Source organism: Oncorhynchus mykiss, chromosome 12 (assembly GCF_013265735.2).
Source record: "Oncorhynchus mykiss isolate Arlee chromosome 12, USDA_OmykA_1.1, whole genome shotgun sequence".
Classification (NCBI taxonomy): Eukaryota; Metazoa; Chordata; class Actinopteri; order Salmoniformes; family Salmonidae; genus Oncorhynchus; species Oncorhynchus mykiss.
In genome coordinates, this window is record NC_048576.1 from 13637949 (window position 1) to 13657629 (window position 19681).

General features: G+C 44.5%; 1 protein-coding gene across 1 annotated transcript; it reads left to right on the forward strand.

Moving 5' to 3' along the window:
* Positions 1 to 2: 2 nt before the first annotated feature.
* Positions 3 to 17870, forward strand: LOC110536790 (chondroitin sulfate proteoglycan 4). The gene is made up of 13 exons (XM_021622473.2): positions 3 to 1295; positions 1430 to 2525; positions 2643 to 2900; positions 3068 to 3307; positions 3591 to 3844; positions 4077 to 4299; positions 4454 to 4630; positions 9182 to 9380; positions 9627 to 9758; positions 13217 to 13392; positions 13555 to 13738; positions 13985 to 14478; positions 14653 to 17870. Exons 1-13 carry the CDS (start codon positions 55 to 57, stop codon positions 16300 to 16302), a joined length of 6324 nt encoding a protein of 2107 aa, XP_021478148.2. The 5' UTR covers positions 3 to 54; the 3' UTR covers positions 16303 to 17870.
* Positions 17871 to 19681: the final 1811 nt, after the last annotated feature.

Below are 19681 nucleotides of genomic sequence, written 5' to 3' on the forward strand. Positions count from 1 at the left end.
GATCACAGCCTAGGGGCTCATTCCAAGTCCTTGCAGCTCCGAGGCCCTCTCTACATGGGTGGTGTGGATGACAGATCACGTTTAGAAGCCAGGAAGGCCGGCCTACTGTCTTTCAATGGGAAGCGGCTGGCCGGTGGAGGATCCTTCAAAGGCTGTCTGAGAGACATCCGTGTCAATGCGCAGAGGATGGGGCTTCCCCACGCTGTAGTCACCAAAGACATATCTGTCGGCTGTGAATTAGAGAAGCTTCCAGAAGCAATCACCACCGTGAGTCCCACGGCTGTCCTCTCTGTCACCTTGCCACTCGTCCACCATAATGGATCAGACAGGGACAGGAAGAGGCCGGGTCAGAACTTTCTGGTTCTGAAAGACTTAGTGGTTCCAGAAGGTGGGAGGGCTCTGTTAGAATCTAAGCACATCAAGGTGAACCTAGAGTTCCGGAAGCTTGGAATCCGTCAGTCTCAGATTATGTTCCGTATTGAAGAGCAGCCTGTGCATGGCCAGCTGAGGCTTGATGTGGATCATTCAGACCAAAACGAGGATTGGACCTTCAGCATGCTGGACCTGTGGCACGGTAGAGTGATCTACGTCCATGGAGGCTCAGAAGACCCTCAGGACTTCTTCATGTTCTCTGTCTTTACCAACAGCAAGAAGGAGATCCCTTTTTACCTCAAGGGAAACAAACTACACCGCTTCAACATCAGCGTCACTCCCGTCAATGATGCTCCCGAGCTCAGCCTCCCTGAGGGAAGTCTCTTCATCCTCCTGGAGAACTCCAAACGCCACCTTAACATGGATGTTCTCAGAGCCACCGACCTGGACAGCAACTCCACAGACCTAGTGTTCACCGTACTGGGGAACCATAATGCTGAAGCAGGCTTATTGGAGAAGCAGGACCACCCAGGGACGGCCATCACCACCTTCTCCCAACCCGACCTGGAGGAGGGGAAGGTCAGCTATGTGCACACGGGAGGGCTGGTGAGGAACTCCCGGATGGCTGTGAGGGTCAGTGATGGGGACAAGGTGAGCAACACAGTAGTACTAAGGATCATGGCTGTCCAGCTTGAGCACAAGGTGGCCAACAACACAGGGGTGGAGGTGGACCAGGGTGGGGCTGCTGTCATCAGCAGCCAACACCTGGCTATGCAGGTAAACGTTGTGAAGCAGGGCTTTGACATTCGCTATGACGTGGTGGAGGCACCTCGATATGGCGAGCTGCAGCGTCTGCACTCCAGCGGAGAGTGGAAGCCTACCTTTGTCTTCTCACAGAAGCTTCTGGAGAAAGAGCGCATCAGGTACCTAGCTGTGTTGTTTGATCTGTGTTTGTGTGCAATTGTCCATTGTTTTAACACCACGAGTTGAAGGAAATATTTACATTTTATTACATCATTTAATGGACAATAAATATTTTATTTTCAATTCTATTCAGGTATCTCAACACCTTCCAGGAGATCAGGACAAGCAATGTCACAGATCAGTTCAAATGCAGGGTCAGTGTGGGCTCAGCAGTGACTGATGAGCTGGTTTTCCACATCACGGTGCGGTGGATCCACTTCAAGGTTACCAGGAGTAAGATGGAGGTCAGCGGTGTGAGGAAAGTCCTTAGCAACGAGGAGCTCTGTGTTGTCTCCAAGGGCATGAAGCTCCATGACAGTGAACTTCACTTCAGAATGCTATCCCTGCCAAAGAAAGGACAGCTCGTGTTCAAAGACGAAGTCTTAATGAAAAACTCAACATTTAGCCAGAAGAATATATCTGACCACATGGTGAAATATGAGGTTACAGGTAGGCCTCATGAGGACACAAGGGACTCGTTTCGTTTCCAGGTGGTCTCCAAACACGCACATTCAGGGGGTTACGACTTCAGAATCAACATCAAGGCAGATGTTCATAGCCTGATCCTAACAAACAAAGGACTGTCCATCCTGGAAGGAGAAAGCAAGGTAATCACCAAGGATTTGCTGTTTGCTGAAACAGTCGGGGTCAAAGAAGCACTTTATACACTCACCAGCAGTCCTAAACATGGCAAGTTAAAGAGGATTAATCTCTCTAATTCTACGTCTATTAACGATAACATCACGGCTTTCACCAATCAGGACATCGTAGAGGACCGCATCATGTATGTGCACGATGGCAGTGAAACCATGGAAGACGCGTTCACTTTCCACACCACCGTCGCCAAACACACCAAAGCACACAATCACAAACGCACACACTCCAAAAAAGAAAACTCTCACACCATTGATGACATCTTCAACATCTCGATTGCCCTTGTCAATGACGAGAAACCGGTCCGCGTTGTCGACAAAGTTTTCCACGTGGCCAGGGGCAGGCAGAGGCTGCTGACGTTAGACGACCTGCGCTACCACGACGCTGACTCAGACTTTGATGACAGTCAGCTGGTCTACACTAGACGGGGAATCCCCATGGGCGACCTGGTCCTAGTAAACGACACAGGCCACAAGTTGTACCAGTTCAGCCAGGAGGACCTGCAGCAGAGGAGGGTGCTGTTCATCCACAGGGGGGTCAGTATGGAGAGAAATCAGTAACTTGTATTACACACAAAATACACACACATACACACACACAGTTTTAAATATTGCTTTGTTACAGTTACGAATATTAAAGATTTCACTCCATAGGTCAGCTTTGGACGCTTCGTCCTATTCGTGTCAGATGGGAAACACTACACATCCACACTGTTGGAGGTCATTGCCCAGGACCCCTACATCCAGGTGGAGAACAACACAGGCCTGCTGGTCCAGAAAGGCCATGTGGCCATCTTGGGTTCGGCCAACTTCAGTGTGTTTACAAACCTGGATGTCCGAGACGATGAGGAGGTGGTCTGCCAGGTCTTCCTCCCGCCAAGACACGGGCATCTGTTCCTTAACAACGTTAAGGTAAAATCATTGAAATAGCACCAGCATTGTATTGTTTGTAATGTGCATGTTGTGTGTTGTGATGTTGTTCATTTAATTTGACCTAGGGCATCAATAAAAGTTCAATTCAATTCAAAGGCAGACCGGTTTAGTATTATTCAATTCAATTGATTCAATTCAATTTGAAGGTGGATCGTTTCACTCAGCATGATCTGAAGGTGGGCAGCGTTCAGTATCGCCATGATGACAGCATGAACCTGGCTGACTCCTTCAACTTCACGGTGAGCGTTAAAGAGGTGCGTCTGGACGCCAGCGTTGGGGTGAGAGTGTACCTGGAGAGCCACCAGCAGCCCCCCACTGTACTCTACAACCACATTGTAGTGGTGGAGGAGGGCAAGTCTGTCAAGATAAACAGAGGAGACCTGGAGGTGAGATACTACATTGAAGTTCCTTATTACAGGGCAGTTTTTCTGTTAAGAAGTTAAGAACCATGGGCTATCGTCACAAGTTTTAGTTATAAGGGACACAAGAACAGATCCCATTAACTTAACTGGGGTGTTTTATGCTTAGGAATAATACTATAATGAATTTACAAACATAGACACATTTACACATGACTTTTTTGTCTTGTAAAACACCACACTTCTCAAATACCACCAAATAGTCTAATCTCATGTCATGTCACATCTTTCATCTCACCTCTGTTTTCAGGTGATCCATAAGGACAGCCTCCCCTCTGAGATAGTGTACAAGGTGAAGACGGCTCCATCCCACGGGTTCCTCCGTAGGTCAACCCAGGGAGAGGACAATCCCTACCAGGGTACCAGAGAGGAGACCATCCACTCCTTCTCCCAGGAGGATGTCAACATGGGACACATCCAGTACCTCCAGGTGGATTCAGACCAGACCCACGACTCCTTCCTTCTGGACGCCTCTAACGGCATCACAGTGGTCCATGACATCAGGTAAGATGATGACAGGCTGACCAGAGGTTCATGACATCAGGTAGGTAGATGTCAGGCAGAACAGAAGCGGGGAGGTTGCCTGTTCAAACCAAAAATGTGAATTACTCTCCATCCAGGCACCATGCACCGCGGCTGACACTGTGCCTCGATGTGTGTGTGTTGGGGTAAAAGGCAGAAGATTAGTTTCCATTCTAACCAAATGGACAATAAGCATCTCATTCTATTCTGTCAGGGTCTCCGTGGACATCATCCCAATCCACATCCCTCTCAATGTCTTCAACGTGACCTTAGAAGAAGGGTCATCCACGGCCCTGACCAAGGAGGTCCTACAGGTCACCAACAGACACTTCTCTCAGGTTGACTTCTTCTATCATGTATCTGAGCCGCCAAGCCATGGTCATATTGAACACGCACGCATTCCTGGACTCTCTATTCCCTTCTTCACACGCAAACAGGTTAGTAAAAGGTCCAAGGTCATCTATGTTTTTATCTTCTTTAGGTGGAACATCTTCTACCAGTAGGGTTTTAAAAAGAGTGTCTATACTGTGCAGATGGAATTATACTGGACAGATAGAGTTCCTAACCTCCGGGTAATTTCTGTGATTTCAGGTGGATTCAGGGCACATTTATTATGTCCACGATGGAAGTGATACACTGTCAGATAACTTCACCATTATCGCCAACGACACAGACACCAGAAAGCACAGCCAGCCCTGCATGGTGTTCGTCCATGTGACGCCTGTCAACGATGAGGCCCCAGTCATCACAGCCAACAGGATTCTAAGGGTGAGTTGTTATGTGTATATAACACAATAATACTATAGTAACAGATATGTGTAATAACAGAGATGGTAGGAACTTGAGAAACTGGCAAAAAAAGTCATGTCAGTGTGTTTTAGCCTCATGATTTTGAGGAACAGGGTTTATAAGAAAATGATGTAATTGGCTCTATTTTGGGAGTGGTTAGGAAACTGTGTCACTGGTTGTTTGGGAACATCCGATACATTTGAACCTGTGTCACTGGTTGTTTGGCAACATCCGGTACATTTGAACCTGTGTCATGAAAAATAATTTAGCAAAGGCTTAGAGTTGAGAGTTTGCCACAACTTTGATCAAATAGTTGGAATTCCTGAGCTGTCCCTCTTGACCTTGACCTCTTGACCTCTTGAACTGTTGTTGCTGGATTTGAGTCCAATTGAGTTATTTTGCTGTTCAAATGTATGAGCCACAATGTAACATTTACATCCTTGTGACTTCAAATATAAGAGTGTAGCATTGTTCCAAGACAATCAATTTTTTCGGTTACAAGTTAAGAATCTGGTATTTTGAACATTCAGTCAAGAGTTCACGGGTTTCCTCTTCTGGTATTTTTGAAGTACCTTAATCTGTCCACCAGGACATCACTCTCAGTGGTGGGATCAGACACCAACCAACCGTCATGACATACTGTAGGTCAGTGGTTCCCAATTAGGGGTACTTGGCCTATCCACAGGGGGTACTTGAGAAGACTCATGAGACCATAGGCCTACTGTTATAATGCACATGAGGGGGTACTTAAAACCCTTAAGGTCGATGTGCCATGGAAATCTAAATAGCGTAATATAAAAATCCCCATAAAAATCTGTCAATTTACACTAGAGATGTATGTTTTTTTTGCATTAGATCCACTTCCGCATCTGCAGTGAAAGGTGAGAGAGCTAGAGCGGTGTTTATCAGACCATGACACATCCAGAAAATCGGTCTTCTCACAAAATCGTCTGTAGCGTCCGAATGGTTTGGCCTAGAAACTATCATGTTTTGCTCTACGACCCACACAAGCGTCTTGGGACTCGTCTGAAGTCGGTACAGCCGATCTGCCAACTTCTGTCGGTAGTTTCCGAACAGTTGGGGCTACACACAAATATGACCCGTCTGTGGAAAGGTGAGACTCTCTGAACACGTACATGTTTTGCTCTATTATGTCCACAGGCCTCACAAGACTTGTCTGAAGGTCCCCCGGTACCAGTTGAAAAGATTTATGGAAGTACAGTACCAGTCAAAAGTTTGGACACACCTACTCATTCAAGGGTTTTTCTTTATGTTTACTATTTTCTACATTGTAGAATAATTAATCATTAACACATATGGAATAATGTAGTAACCAAAAAGGTGTTAAACAAATCAAAATACATTTTATATTTGAGGTTCTTCAAAGTTGCCACCCTTTGCCTTGACAGCTTTGCACACTCTTGGCATTCGCTCAACCAGCTTCATGAGGAATGCTTTTCCAACAATCTTGAAAGGAGTTCCGACATATGCTGAGCACTTGTTGGCTGCTTTTCCTTTACTCTGCAGTCCAACTCATCCCAAACCATTTCCATTGGGTTGAGGTCGGGTGATTGTGGAGGCCAGGTTATCTGATGCAGCTCTCCATCACTCTCCTTCTTGGTCAAATAGCCCTTACACAGCCTGGAGGTGTGTTGGGTCATTGTCCTGTTGAAAAACAAATGATAGCACAAACCAGATGGGATGGCGTATCACTGCAGAATGCAGTGGAAACCATGCTGGTTAAGTGTGCCTTGAATTCTAAATAAATCACAGACAGTGTCACCAGCAAAGCACCCCCACACCATCACACCTCCTCCTCCATGCTTCACGGTGGGAACCACACATACGGAGATCATCCGTTCACCTACTCTGCATCTCACAAAGACACAGCAGTTGGAACCAAAAATATTACATTTGGACTCATCAGACCAAAGGACAGATTTCCACCGGTCAAATGTCCATTGCTAGTGTTTCTTGGCCCATGCACGGCTCTTCTTATTATTGGTGTCCTTTAGTAGTGGTTTCTTTGCAGCAATTCGACCATGAAGGCCTGATTCACGTAGTCTCCTCTGAACAGTTGATGTTGAGATGTGTCCGTTACTTAAACTCTGTGAAGCATTTATTTGGGCTGCAATTTCTGAGGCTGGTAACTAATAAACGTATCCTTTGCAGCAGAGGTAACTCTGGGTCTTCCTTTCTTGATGGTTTTTGTGACTGCACTTGAAGAAACTTTACATTTTTTTGAAATATTCCATATTGACTGACCTTCATGTCTTAAAGTAATGATGGACTTTCATTTCTCTTTGCTTATTTGAGCTGTTCTTGTCAGAATATGGACTTGGTCTTTTACCAAATAGGGCTATATTCTGCATACCACCCCTACTGATTGGCTCAAACGCATTAACCTCTCTTGGGTAGGGGGCAGTATTTTCACCTCTGGATGAAAAGTGTGCCCAGAGTAAACTGCCTGTTACTCAGGCAGAAGCTAGGATATGAATATAGTTGGTAGTTTTGCATAGAAAACACTCTGAAGTTTCTAAAACTGTTAAAATTAGTCTGTGAGTATAACAGACCTCATATGGCAAGGCAAAAACCTGAGAAAAATCCAACCAGGAAGTGGGAAATATTTTTGTAGTTTTTCAAGTGATTGCCTATCCAATATCCAGTGTAAATGGGGTCAGATTGCACTTCCTAAGGCTTCCACTGGATGTCAACAGTCTTTAGAAAGTTGTTTCAGGCTTCTATTGTGAAAGGGGAGAGAATAAGACCACTCGCAGTAAGTGGCTCAGCTGAAAGCCATGAGTTGTTTATCGCGCGCGGCCATGAGCGCAAGCTCAGTTCCCTTTCCTTTCTAATGACAACGGAATTGTCCGGTTGGAATATCATTGAAGATTTACTATAAAAAAATCCTAAAGATAGATTATATACATCGTTTGACATGTTTCCACAAACTTTAATGGAACTTTTTTGACTTTTCATCTGGACTTAGTGCTCGCGCTTTGTGCATTTGGATTACGCGAACAAAAAGTAGGTATTTGGACATAAATATGGACTTCGAACAAAACAAAACAAACATTTATTGTGGAACTGGGATTCCTGGAACTGCATTCCGATGAAGATCATCAAAGGCAAGTGAATATTTCTAACGTTATTTCTGACTTTTGTTGACTCCACAACATGGCGGGTGGTATGGCTTGTTTTGGTGGCTGTACTCAGATTATCGCATGATATGCTTTCGCTGTAAAGCTTTTTTGAAATCTGACACAGCGGTCACATTAAGGAGAAGTTTATCTTTAATCCTATGTATAACACTTGTATCTTTCATCAACCTTTATGATGAGTATTTCTGTAAATTGATGTGGCTCTCTGCAAAATCACCGGATGTTTTACTGAACATAACCCGCCAATGTAAACTAAGATTTTTGGATAAATATGAACTTTATCGAACAAAACATACATGTATTGTGTAACATGAAGTCCTATGAGTGACATCTGATGAAGATCATCAAAGGTTAGTGATTCATTTTATCTTTATTTCGGCTTTTTGTGACGCCTCTCTTTGGCTGGAAAATGGCTGTATGTATTTTTGTGACTAGGCGCTGACCTGACATAATCGCATGGTAAGCTTTCGCCGTAAAGCCTTTTTGAAATCGGACACTGTATAATAGTTGTATGTTTGAGGAATTTTAATTATGAGATTTCTGTTGTTTGAATTTGGCGCCCTGCAATTTCACTGGATGTTGGTCAGGTGGGACGCTACCATCCCACGTAGCCTAGAGAGTTAAGAAGGAAAGAAATTCCACAAATGAACTTTTAACCAGGCACACCTGTTAATATAAATGCATTCCAGGTGACTACCTCATGAAGCTGGTTGAGAGTGTTCAAAGCTGTCATCAAGGCAAAGGGTGGCCACTTTGAAGAATCTCAAATCTAAAATATATTTTGATTTGTTTAACACTTTTTTGGTTACTACATGATTCCATATGTGTTATTTCATAGTTTTGATGTCTTCACTATTATTCTACAATGTAGAAAATAGTTAAAAAAAAGAAAAACCCTTGAATGAGTACGTAGGTGTGTCCAAACTTTTAACTGGTACTGTATATATGGAGACAGTTTAGCGCCAAAAATAAGGGGTTAAATACATGTAAAAAAATAAATATATACAAATGTTTCCTGATCTTTCTTATATCTCTCAGATATAAGAAAGACATTTCAGAACAAACATCCTTTAGATTTTTTGGGTACAAATTTTTCATCAAATTATTATTATTATTTTTATTCTTCAAGGGGTCTTACAATTCAAAATCAAATAGCAAAAATATCCTTGGTATGACCTTGGTGGTATAGTAACCAATAAAGGTTGGGAACCACTGCTGTAGGTTGCGGTACAATACGATGGTAGAATATTCATAGAATTTCCATGTTTGACAGAAATCTTTTCAATTCTCAATCGGTTTCTTTCTGCTTGTTTTGCTTGTCCTCTTCTCTACCTGTAACTGTCCTCTTCTCTACATGTCCCCTTTACAGGTATGGGTGAACTCAGTCACAGAGATCAGTGTAGATGACCTGAGTGCTGAGGACAGTGACTCTCCACCGGAGGACCTAGAGTTCATCGTGACCCCGCCTAGTAACGGTCACCTGGCCCTGAAGAGCGCCCCCTCCAGACACATCCTCAACTTCACCCAGACACACACCCTCCACGGACAGCTGGTGTTTGTCCACAGTGGTGAGACTATGAATACTGGATAGTAGATATCAATAGGAGGTAGCCGTTCTTACAGAATAGAAGGTTAGTAGCACTGAAGGGTGCCATCAAAATGCTGGAGAGGCAAGTGGACAATATACGGCATGCAAGTTAGACATACAAGTCATATCCCTGTTCTGGTGCTTTATAAGGGTTATAACCACAGACATATGTACAGTAGTATATCTAACGACCAGAAGCATTAAGACAGACTTTTGTTCCTTGCAGGTGCCTCGTCGGGAGGTTTCCACTTCCAGGTCAATGATGGGGTGAACTTTGCCCCCCGACAGATCTTCAGCACCACGGCACGCTCCCTGGTCCTCAGCCTGGAGCGGAACCACGCCCTCACAGTGTTCCCAGGTAACAGTAACTAGATACACTGAGTATAAGAACACCGGTCCAAATCTGCAACATTGCTGGGTTTTTCACACTTAAAAGTTTCCTACAGTGCCTTGCGAAAGTATTCGGCCCCCTTGAACTTTGCGACCTTTTGCCACATTTCAGGCTTCAAACATAAAGATATAAAACTGTATTTTTTTGTTAAGAATCAACAACAAGTGGGACACAATCATGAAGTGGAATGACATTTATTGGATATTTCAAACTTTTTTAACAAATCAAAAACTGAAAAATTGGGCGTGCAAAATTATTCAGCCCCCTTAAGTTAATACTTTGTAGCGCCACCTTTTGCTGCGATTACAGCTGTAAGTCGCTTGGGGTATGTCTCTATCAGTTTTGCACATCGAGAGACTGAATTTTTTTCCCATTCCTCCTTGCAAAACAGCTCGAGCTCAGTGAGGTTGGATGGAGAGCATTTGTGAACAGCAGTTTTCAGTTCTTTCCACAGATTCTCGATTGGATTCAGGTCTGGACTTGGCCATTCTAACACCTGGATATGTTTATTTTTGAACCATTCCATTGTAGATTTTGCTTTATGTTTTGGATCATTGTCTTGTTGGAAGACAAATCTCCGTCCCAGTCTCAGGTCTTTTGCAGACTCCATCAGGTTTTCTTCCAGAATGGTCCTGTATTTGGCTCCATCCATCTTCCCATCAATTTTAACCATCTTCCCTGTCCCTGCTGAAGAAAAGCAGGCCCAAACCATGATGCTGCCACCACCATGTTTGACAGTGGGGATGGTGTGTTCAGCTGTGTTGCTTTTACGCCAAACATAACGTTTTGCATTGTTGCCAAAAATTTCAATTTTGGTTTCATCTGACCAGAGCACCTTCTTCCACATGTTTGGTGTGTCTCCCAGGTGGCTTGTGGCAAACTTTAAACAACACTTTTTATGGATATCTTTAAGAAATGGCTTTCTTCTTGCCACTCTTCCATAAAGGCCAGATTTGTGCAATATACGACTGATTGTTGTCCTATGGACAGAGTCTCCCACCTCAGCTGTAGATCTCTGCAGTTCATCCAGAGTGATCATGGGCCTCTTGGCTGCATCTCTGATCAGTCTTCTCCTTGTATGAGCTGAAAGTTTAGAGGGACGGCCAGGTCTTGGTAGATTTGCAGTGGTCTGATACTCCTTCCATTTCAATATCATCGCTTGCACAGTGCTCCTTGGGATGTTTAAAGCTTGGGAAATATTTTTGTATCCAAATCCGGCTTTAAACTTCTTCACAACAGTATCTCGGACCTGCCTGGTGTGTTCCTTGTTCTTCATGATGCTCTCTGCGCTTTTAACGGACCTCTGAGACTATCACAGTGCAGGTGCATTTATACGGAGACTTGATTACACACAGGTGGATTGTATTTATTATCATTAGTCATTTAGGTCAACATTGGATCATTCAGAGATCCTCACTGAACTTCTGGAGAGAGTTTGCTGCACTGAAAGTAAAGGGGCTGAATCATTTTGCACGCCCAATTTTTCAGTTTTTGATTTGTTAAAAAAGTTTTAAATATCCAATAAATGTCGTTCCACTTCATGATTGTGTCCCACTTGTTGTTGATTCTTCACAAAAAAATACAGTTTTATATATTTATGTTTGAAGCCTGAAATGTGGCAAAAGGTCGCAAAGTTCAAGGGGGCCGAATACTTTCGCAAGGCACTGTATGTGCATAAAAAATGGTCCACCATCCAAAGGACATCCAGCTAACTTGACACAACTGTGGGAAGCAATAGAGTCAACATGGGCCAGAATTCCTGTGCAACGCTTTCGAACACCTTGTAGAGTCTACGCCCTGACAAATTGAGGCTGAGGGCAAAAAGGGGGAGGGAGGGGGAGGGGGAGGGGGGGGGGGGGGGGGGGGGATGCAACTCAATATTAGGAAGGTGTTCCTAATGTTTGGTATACTCAGTGTATATAGACTTTCAACTAAGCCCTCACAGTGTTCCCAGGTAACAGTAACTAGATATATGGAACATGAACCAGTTATGCTGTTCCCAGGTAACGTAACAGGAAATATAACTATAGCCACCCCCTACACCATAATCAGAATAAAGGTTATTGTCCTAAATAGGAAAATCTTGGTACAGTTCACAAAGTGAATATATAAAACATATAGAACACCCCCCTCCCCCACCGCCGCCGCCACCTGCATTAGCCTCATTGTCTAGCCTGGTCCCAGATCCGTCTGTGCTGTCTTGCCAACCCTTTTGGTGTTTCGCATGACAATGACCATAGGAGTTGTCAAGGCAGCACAAACAGATCTGGAACCAGGCTAGTAAACCCCTAGTCTTTCTGCTGCAGTATAAAGTCATTCTCAGCCTGTACTGAATCAGATGATCATGGTGCCAGCTGCCAGCCTGTACTGAATCAGATGATCATGGTGCCAGCTGCCAGCCTGTACTGAATCAGATGATCATGGTGCCAGCTGCCAGTCTGTACTGAATCAGATGATCATGGTGCCAGCTGCCAGCCTGTACTGAATCAGATGATCATGGTGCCAGCTGCCAGCCTGTACTGAATCAGATGATCATGGTGCCAGCTGCCAGCCTGTACTGAATCAGATGATCATGGTGACAGCTGCCAGTCTGTATTGAATCAGATGATCATGGTGCCAGCTGCCAGTCTGTACTGAATCAGATGATCATGGTGCCAGCTGCCAGTCTCTACTGAATCAGATGATCATGGTGCCAGCTGCCAGCCTGTACTGAATCAGATGATCATGGTGCCAGCTGCCAGCCTGTACTGAATCAGATGATCATGGTGCTAGCTGCCAGCCTGTACTGAATCAGATGATCATGGTGCCAGCTGCCAGTCTCTACTGAATCAGATGATCATGGTGCCAGCTGCCAGCCTGTACTGAATCAGATGATCATGGTGCCAGCTGCCAGCCTGTACTGACTCAGATGATCATGGTGCCAGCTTGTACTGAATCAGATGATCATGGTGCCAGCTGCCAGCCTGTACTGACTCAGATGATCATGGTGACAGCTGCCAGCCTGTACTGAATCAGATGATCATGGTGCCAGCTGCCAGCCTGTACTGAATCAGATGATCATGGTGCCAGCTGCTAGCTTTTAACAGCTGGTTATGTGGTAGGTTGCTAAGTAACTTAATCATACTTCTTGTAGTTACAACAGAAGTTTGTAGTCTACAACATGTCAATCTTTTATTTATAACAGACAACAGACAAGACGTTTGTACAACCTGCCGATCATGTCGTTTATAGTTACAGCAGAAGTTTGTACAACATGTCTTTCCCCAGACAAAGACGTCCGATCATCGGTGTACAATTTTTTGGTGTAAAGTAGTGCAGAAGGTACATTTGTTTAGCTGTCGGAAAGAGGTGTCCAGAGAATCTGGTCACGCAGCTACTCTGCAGGTTTTATCCCTACTAAACACGGTCCTGTTTTTTCTCTGCAGGCTCTGTGAATACCATCTCTCAGAATAACCTTCTGGTGGTAACCAACGACAACGGTGACATGGGAGGGAACCACTCCATCCTTTACAATGTTACCAGTCCTCCAAAGCTGGGGAGACTGGTCAGAAAACAGACAGACAACTCTACTGCAGAGATTTCCTCCTTCACACAAGACATGGTAATGCAATATCAATTCTTAGAGACACAGTTTTATTTATGTTTGGCACAGTTATGTTTACTTTAGAAGACACATTTTAAGAGTGTCTTTGCAACAATAACTTGGATTTTGAAGTTAAAATATCCCTATCTTTCTTGTTTCTCTGTTGTCCTGTTATTTTAGGTGAATGAGGGTTTGATTAGTTATGACCAAACCCATCCTGAATCGTTGGGATGGATGACTACAGACTCCTTCACTTTCACAGTGTCTTCGTCCCCTGTCTCTCTGCAACCTCAAGTCTTCAGCATCCATATCTCCTATGAGCATGCTCCTGCAGAGCGCAACACCATCCTCACTGCTAACACTGGTGGGTCAGTTAGTCTGTGTTGCTGTTAGACAGACAGACAGACAGACAGACAGACAGACGAAGGCTCTACTGGACTCTTGACAGTAGTATTCCCAGCTAACCTACCCTGCAGAATACAATCACTGGTCCAAAACCTCAAGTTAAACTTTTGAATTTATTCTTATTTGCAATGACAATCCTGATATTTATGAATGTTCAATAAAAGCGGTTTGTTTATGTGTGTATGTTGTTCTTCTCTGTTACCAGGTGCTGTTGTGACTGAAGGTGGCAGAGTGGTGATTGACAAGATGCAGCTGGATTCCTCTAACCTGCTGGGCAAGCTGTTGGAACCCCAGCGACGCTCCTACGAGGTCTGGTACCACGTCACCTCTCTACCCCAGCACGGCATAATCACAGTGGGAGAACGCAACCTGACCAGCGCCAAACCCAACTTCTCCCAGTTCATCCTGGATAAGCTTGGGATCACATACCAGCACGACGACTCCGAGACGACCCAGGACTTCTTCACCTTTGAGGTTTGGCTGAACCGTAAGGGCCAGCCTCCCCAGAGACCCTCAGAGCCCAGCCTGATAGTGACAGAGTCGTTTGACCTCACAGTGACCCCTGTCAATGACCAGCCGCCCCTGCTCCGGACCAAGGCCCCCAGTCTGAGGCTGGTGCAGGGGGACACTGTGGTCATCAGCCATGAGAACCTCCTGGTGGAAGACCTGGACACCCCTCCAGAAGAGATCCATTACAAGGTCTTCTTCATGTCATCTTATACCGTCCTTTACAGGGCTCACAACCCCTTATCATTTACACCTTATTTGTTGTTGTCATTTTTACAGTAATTCTGTTTTCCCTCCTTACTTTTTTCTGTGAGTTGTTGAGACACGTCTGTGAAATACATTGACGTTTTATTTAATTTGATTTAGGTGATCAGCAAACCCAACAATGGCTTCCTGTCTCTAGGAGAACAGCTGAATGAGACAGTGTCTGCCTTCTCCCAGGCGGACATCAACCATGGTAGAGTCCACTTCGTCCAGGACGGAGAACCCTCTTCAGGGGTGTTCTACTTCAGTGTGACTGATGGGTTCCACCGGCCGCTATACAAGCTCTTCAACCTGGAGGTCACTGCAGCAACCGTCTCCATGGTGAACAACACAGGATTGAGGCTGGTGCAGGGTCAGACAACTGCTACATTGACAACAGAACACCTGGCTGCAGAGACCAATGGGAGACACAGTGTGACGATTCACTATAGAGTGACCACACCACCACACCACGGCAGTCTCCTCATGTCCGACCTGCCAGTCAGTGAGTTTAACCAAGAGGACCTTCACTCATGCAGACTGTCCTATCACATGACGGACCTCACCTCCTCCTCAGACAGCTTTGAGTTCACAGTCTCGACACCGGAGAGCAACATGACCGCTCAGATGTTCAATGTCACTGTCCGACCGCTCATCCATTTCAGCGAGCGTGTCCTGATCCCAAGTGGCATCGCTGTGAAACTGAGGAAGGTCTATCTGGACGCCACAGACCTCGCCACACTCAGCGGCAGTGACCCTGTCTTCCACATCCTGTCCCCGCCCAAACACGGCAAGCTGGTCAAGGTGACCTTTGACCTATCGGACGGCGCCAATCACTCGGTGGAGTCGTTTACCTTCCGGGACGTGGTGCAGGGCAGGGTGGCCTTACAGGAGACCCTGGTACAACAAAGACACAGCAACAACATTGCCGATCAATCAACATCTTTACTGTCCCAACTAGGGACTGCTGACAACAACACAACAGAGATCCATGTGTCCATGCTCAATGACTCCTTTTCATTCCTTCTGAGGGCGGATAATGTTCAGCCGGCTGTAGGAGAGTTTTTATTCACCATCGTGCCATACGAAGAGAGTTTGAACCACACGACCAGGTCACCTGGGCGCAATCAAACCACAGGCGGCAGAGGGACTACAATCCACTCTGCAACCCACCCTCACACCACAAACCACAAGACCCACAACAAGACCCTACAGAAGCAGTTCAAAGCCCGTCACCACTGGGGGAACCAGACCCACGGAGGTCACCCCATGATCCCCACCGTCCCTGGAAACACCCATGGGAAACACAACATCCACGGTCCCCACAGAATCACCCCAGTTCGGGGAGAGTCCCTGCCCCGGCCGGCCTCCGACCCCCTGCTGCTCATCCTGCCCTTCCTGGCCTGCCTGCTGCTCATCGTCATCCTGGTGGTCCTGATCCTGGTGCTGCGCCACCGCAGGGAGAAGAGGGCCTTATCCAGAGGGCTCATCCAGGAGCTGGCGGCTGCAGCCGGGGATGGAGGCCCAGAGGGGAGCCCCTACCTGGGCAGACCGGAGAGGAGCATTGCGGTCCCCTCAGTGGTGGTGACGCCGCTGCTGGGCCCTAATAGTTGCCCCGGTACTCCGGTCCTCAATGTGCTGCGTAGGGGAACGCTGGCTCCACGTGACCCTTGTCTGCTGCTCTGGGCGGTAGACGCTGTTCCTGATATGGTACAGGCCCAGCAATGTCAACACCCCGAGCCCACTCTGAGAGACAACCAGTACTGGGTGTAATTGATCCACAGCTCATACCCCTACATTGAAACAGAGATACTAACTAAACTGTATACTATTGAGTAACTATTGAGTACCCCCACACCTACTCTGAGAGACAACCAGTACTACGTCTGATTGAACCCATACATACCCTGAAGCACAGAGACTTGGTTTAACCTTGCACCCAATATACTGTAACTATTGACTACTGATGTTTGCAATGTTGGTGCTGTTTGCTGGTTTCATTGTGAACTTGATTTTGGGTCCTTATATAGAAAGTTCTTAATTGGTTCTACAATTCACCCTGTTACAATGTTTTATTTGTGGCAGCTTACTATTTTACTTTTATTGGGTTTTATTGGGATTTTATATTTTATACATTATTTGACCAATTAGTTTTGCGAAAAGATGTTTCATTATAACTTTTCACAATGGCTTCAAAAACATGTCCGTTTTTTTTCAGACCAGTAAACTGTTTATTTTTTTTAGTGTAGTTGGATAATTCTATTACAGTATTTATGCTTCCTGTTTTATAAAAGATGTATGTTTCAGTTTGCGGTTACACTATGTAGTTTACATTAATCTGACTACTGTAGCAATGTACTGTACATCTGCTTGTAGCTTGAAACAGGAACTGAGACTACATTAGATCTGTTTTCAAGAAGGTGCCTTTAGTTTGAATGCAGTCAGTCAGCCATGATGTTGTAATGGTCACAATGTCTTCTAGTCTGGTTAGGAAAAATAGACCAAATACTTGACTAACACACTTTTTTTGTTGTAAATAATTATACTGAAATGCATGTCTTCACTCATTATCCAGTATTTTATAACCATATGATAACTTGAACACACACCTGTTCATCACACATGTCATGCCTGATTCAGTGTTTCCATTGGCTAGTAAATATGCAGCCCACTATTTCTAAAAAAAGACTTGACACACTCTTTGTTTATTAATAATGCATGTCTTCATCCAGTCTTTTTGTAACCAAATGATAACTTTATCATGCCTGTGCTTCAGTGTTTTAAATATCTGAATACAAAGTACTATACTGTACATGTAAATAAATACAGTATGCAGTCAAATATTTCTATGGTAATAAAGATGAGCTATAATGAGAACACATACTACACCAGTCGATGTGTGCTCATCTTTGCTGCAGCCTGCAGTAAACACGTCTGTATTTTTCAAATAAAATATTTGTGTTATATATAGGTTGTGTACAGGGCTGTGAAAACGTATTTGCTCCCTTTCTGATTGTCTCTACTTTTGCATATTTGTTGATACGGATTGTTCTTCAACCAAAACCTAATATTAGATAAAGGGAACCTGAGTGAACAAATAACACAACAGTGACATACTTATTTAATTGATTTCATAAACAAAGTTATGCAACACCCAGTGCCCCTGTTTGAAAAAGTAATTGCCCCCTTATACTCAATAACTGATTGTGCCACTTTTAGCTGCAGTGGCTCCAACCAAACACTTCCTGTAGTTGTTGATCAGTCTCTCACAATGTTGGCCCACTCTTCCATGCAGAACTGATTTAACTCAGTGACATCTGTGGGTTTTCAAGCATGAACTGCTTTTTTCAAGTCCTGCCACAACATCTCAATTGGGATTAGGTCTGAACTTTGACTAGGCCCTTCCAAAACTTCAAATTTGTTGCTTTTTAAGCAATTTTCATGTATACTTGATTGTGTGTTTTGGGTCATTGTCTTTCTGCATGATCCAGATGCACTTCAGCTTCAGCTCACAGACGGATGGCCTGACATTCTCCTGTAGAATTCTCTGATACAGATCAGAATTTATGGTTCCTTCTATTAAGGCAAGTCGTCCAGGTCCCGAGGCAGCAAAACATCCCCAAACCATCACACTACCACCACCATGCTTGACCGTTGGTATGAGGTTCTTACTGTGGAATGCAGCTTTTGGTTTTCGACAGGCATAATGGGACCCATGTTGTCCAAAAGCTATACTTTTGACTCATCTGTCTATAGAACATTCTTCCAAGAGTCTTCCAAGAGTCATCCTGGTGCTCCCAGGTTCTTTTTGGCAAATGTTAGTCAACGTTTTGGACGAGATGGGTTGCATTATGTCTGGTGAAAACCAAACACTGCATTCCACAGTAAGAACCTCATAGGAATAGTCAAGCATGGTGGTGGTAGTGTCTAATATTCTGTTTTGGTTGAAGATCTGACCAAATTCAGTATAAAAAATATGCAAAAATAGAGAAAATCAGAAAAGGGGCAAATACTTTTTCCCGGCACTGTAGATGTTTTATCATGTGTTGGCTGGCTATGTTTTTTTTTGAAGAACTCTGAGTTTATAGCTAATGCACTGTAGGCCTACACGGGAAAGTGACTTGTGCCAGCTCAGTATTACAGACTGTAAATTGTCTTAAATGAGTAGCCTATGTTGGTCTGGACTGACCCTTTCAGTTGCCATAAAGACTAGAGTACAGCTTCTGTTTCTTTATATCCTTCCATTCAACTCTCCACTTTTCCACCAGACTTCAGAGGCCCATGTGGGCTGGACTGGGGCAGAGTGAGGTACACACAAGGGGGAGGGTAAGATTTCACTTAAAGTGAACGCAACTGAACAAGACATCTTCAGATTCATCACTAACATTCCACAAACATTGCAATATGCTTCCGATTACATAAAGAAAAGATATCAGTCACCATTATTGACAGTTAGGAATATAAGTAAAATCAAGTTCCAACAAGTGGACTGTTTCCACAGAGAGAGACTGCACCAGAGCCCCAGCCAGTGGAAATAAAATGGCCTCCTTTGTTCTAGAGATGAATGGACTTGTGGTTCTTTGTGAACAGGAACAGTAACTTAAAAAAGGTGTCACTGCAAAACGGTCTAGATTTAGGGGTCTGTGGACATCACATAAACACTAATTTCAGCCCTCATTAATAATTAGACAGGGGTGAGATGGTAGCAGAAATCCCTCCTCATGTATGTTGAGAGACAGTGTCTTTGACCCTCCTTTGCAGTTTGGCTGCGTAGTTCAGAAGACTGCTATGGTATTCTGAAATACACATTCAGAAACACCCTTCCAGGAGTTGTGAAGTTCTGGTGCATTGCACAGCCCACTGCTATGTAGTCGATCTCAAACATGCACAGTCCTTCTGAGAGAGAGGAGTAGCCAGTCTGTGTAGAAATGAGTAATAGAGATCATATTAAATTACTAGAGGGGATATGTCATAAACCCTAACAGTTCCATAATGGGGGGGAAATGGCAGCCATCTTGGTCAGGGAGAAATCCAAAACCAGTCGAATTAGAATGAATGGCAGTAGAGGCATAGGTGAAGCATTTCCTGCTTTTACTTATGCAGGAAAATAGAAGTTAGGCATGTAATGCACAGTATCAGAAATTCTATAATG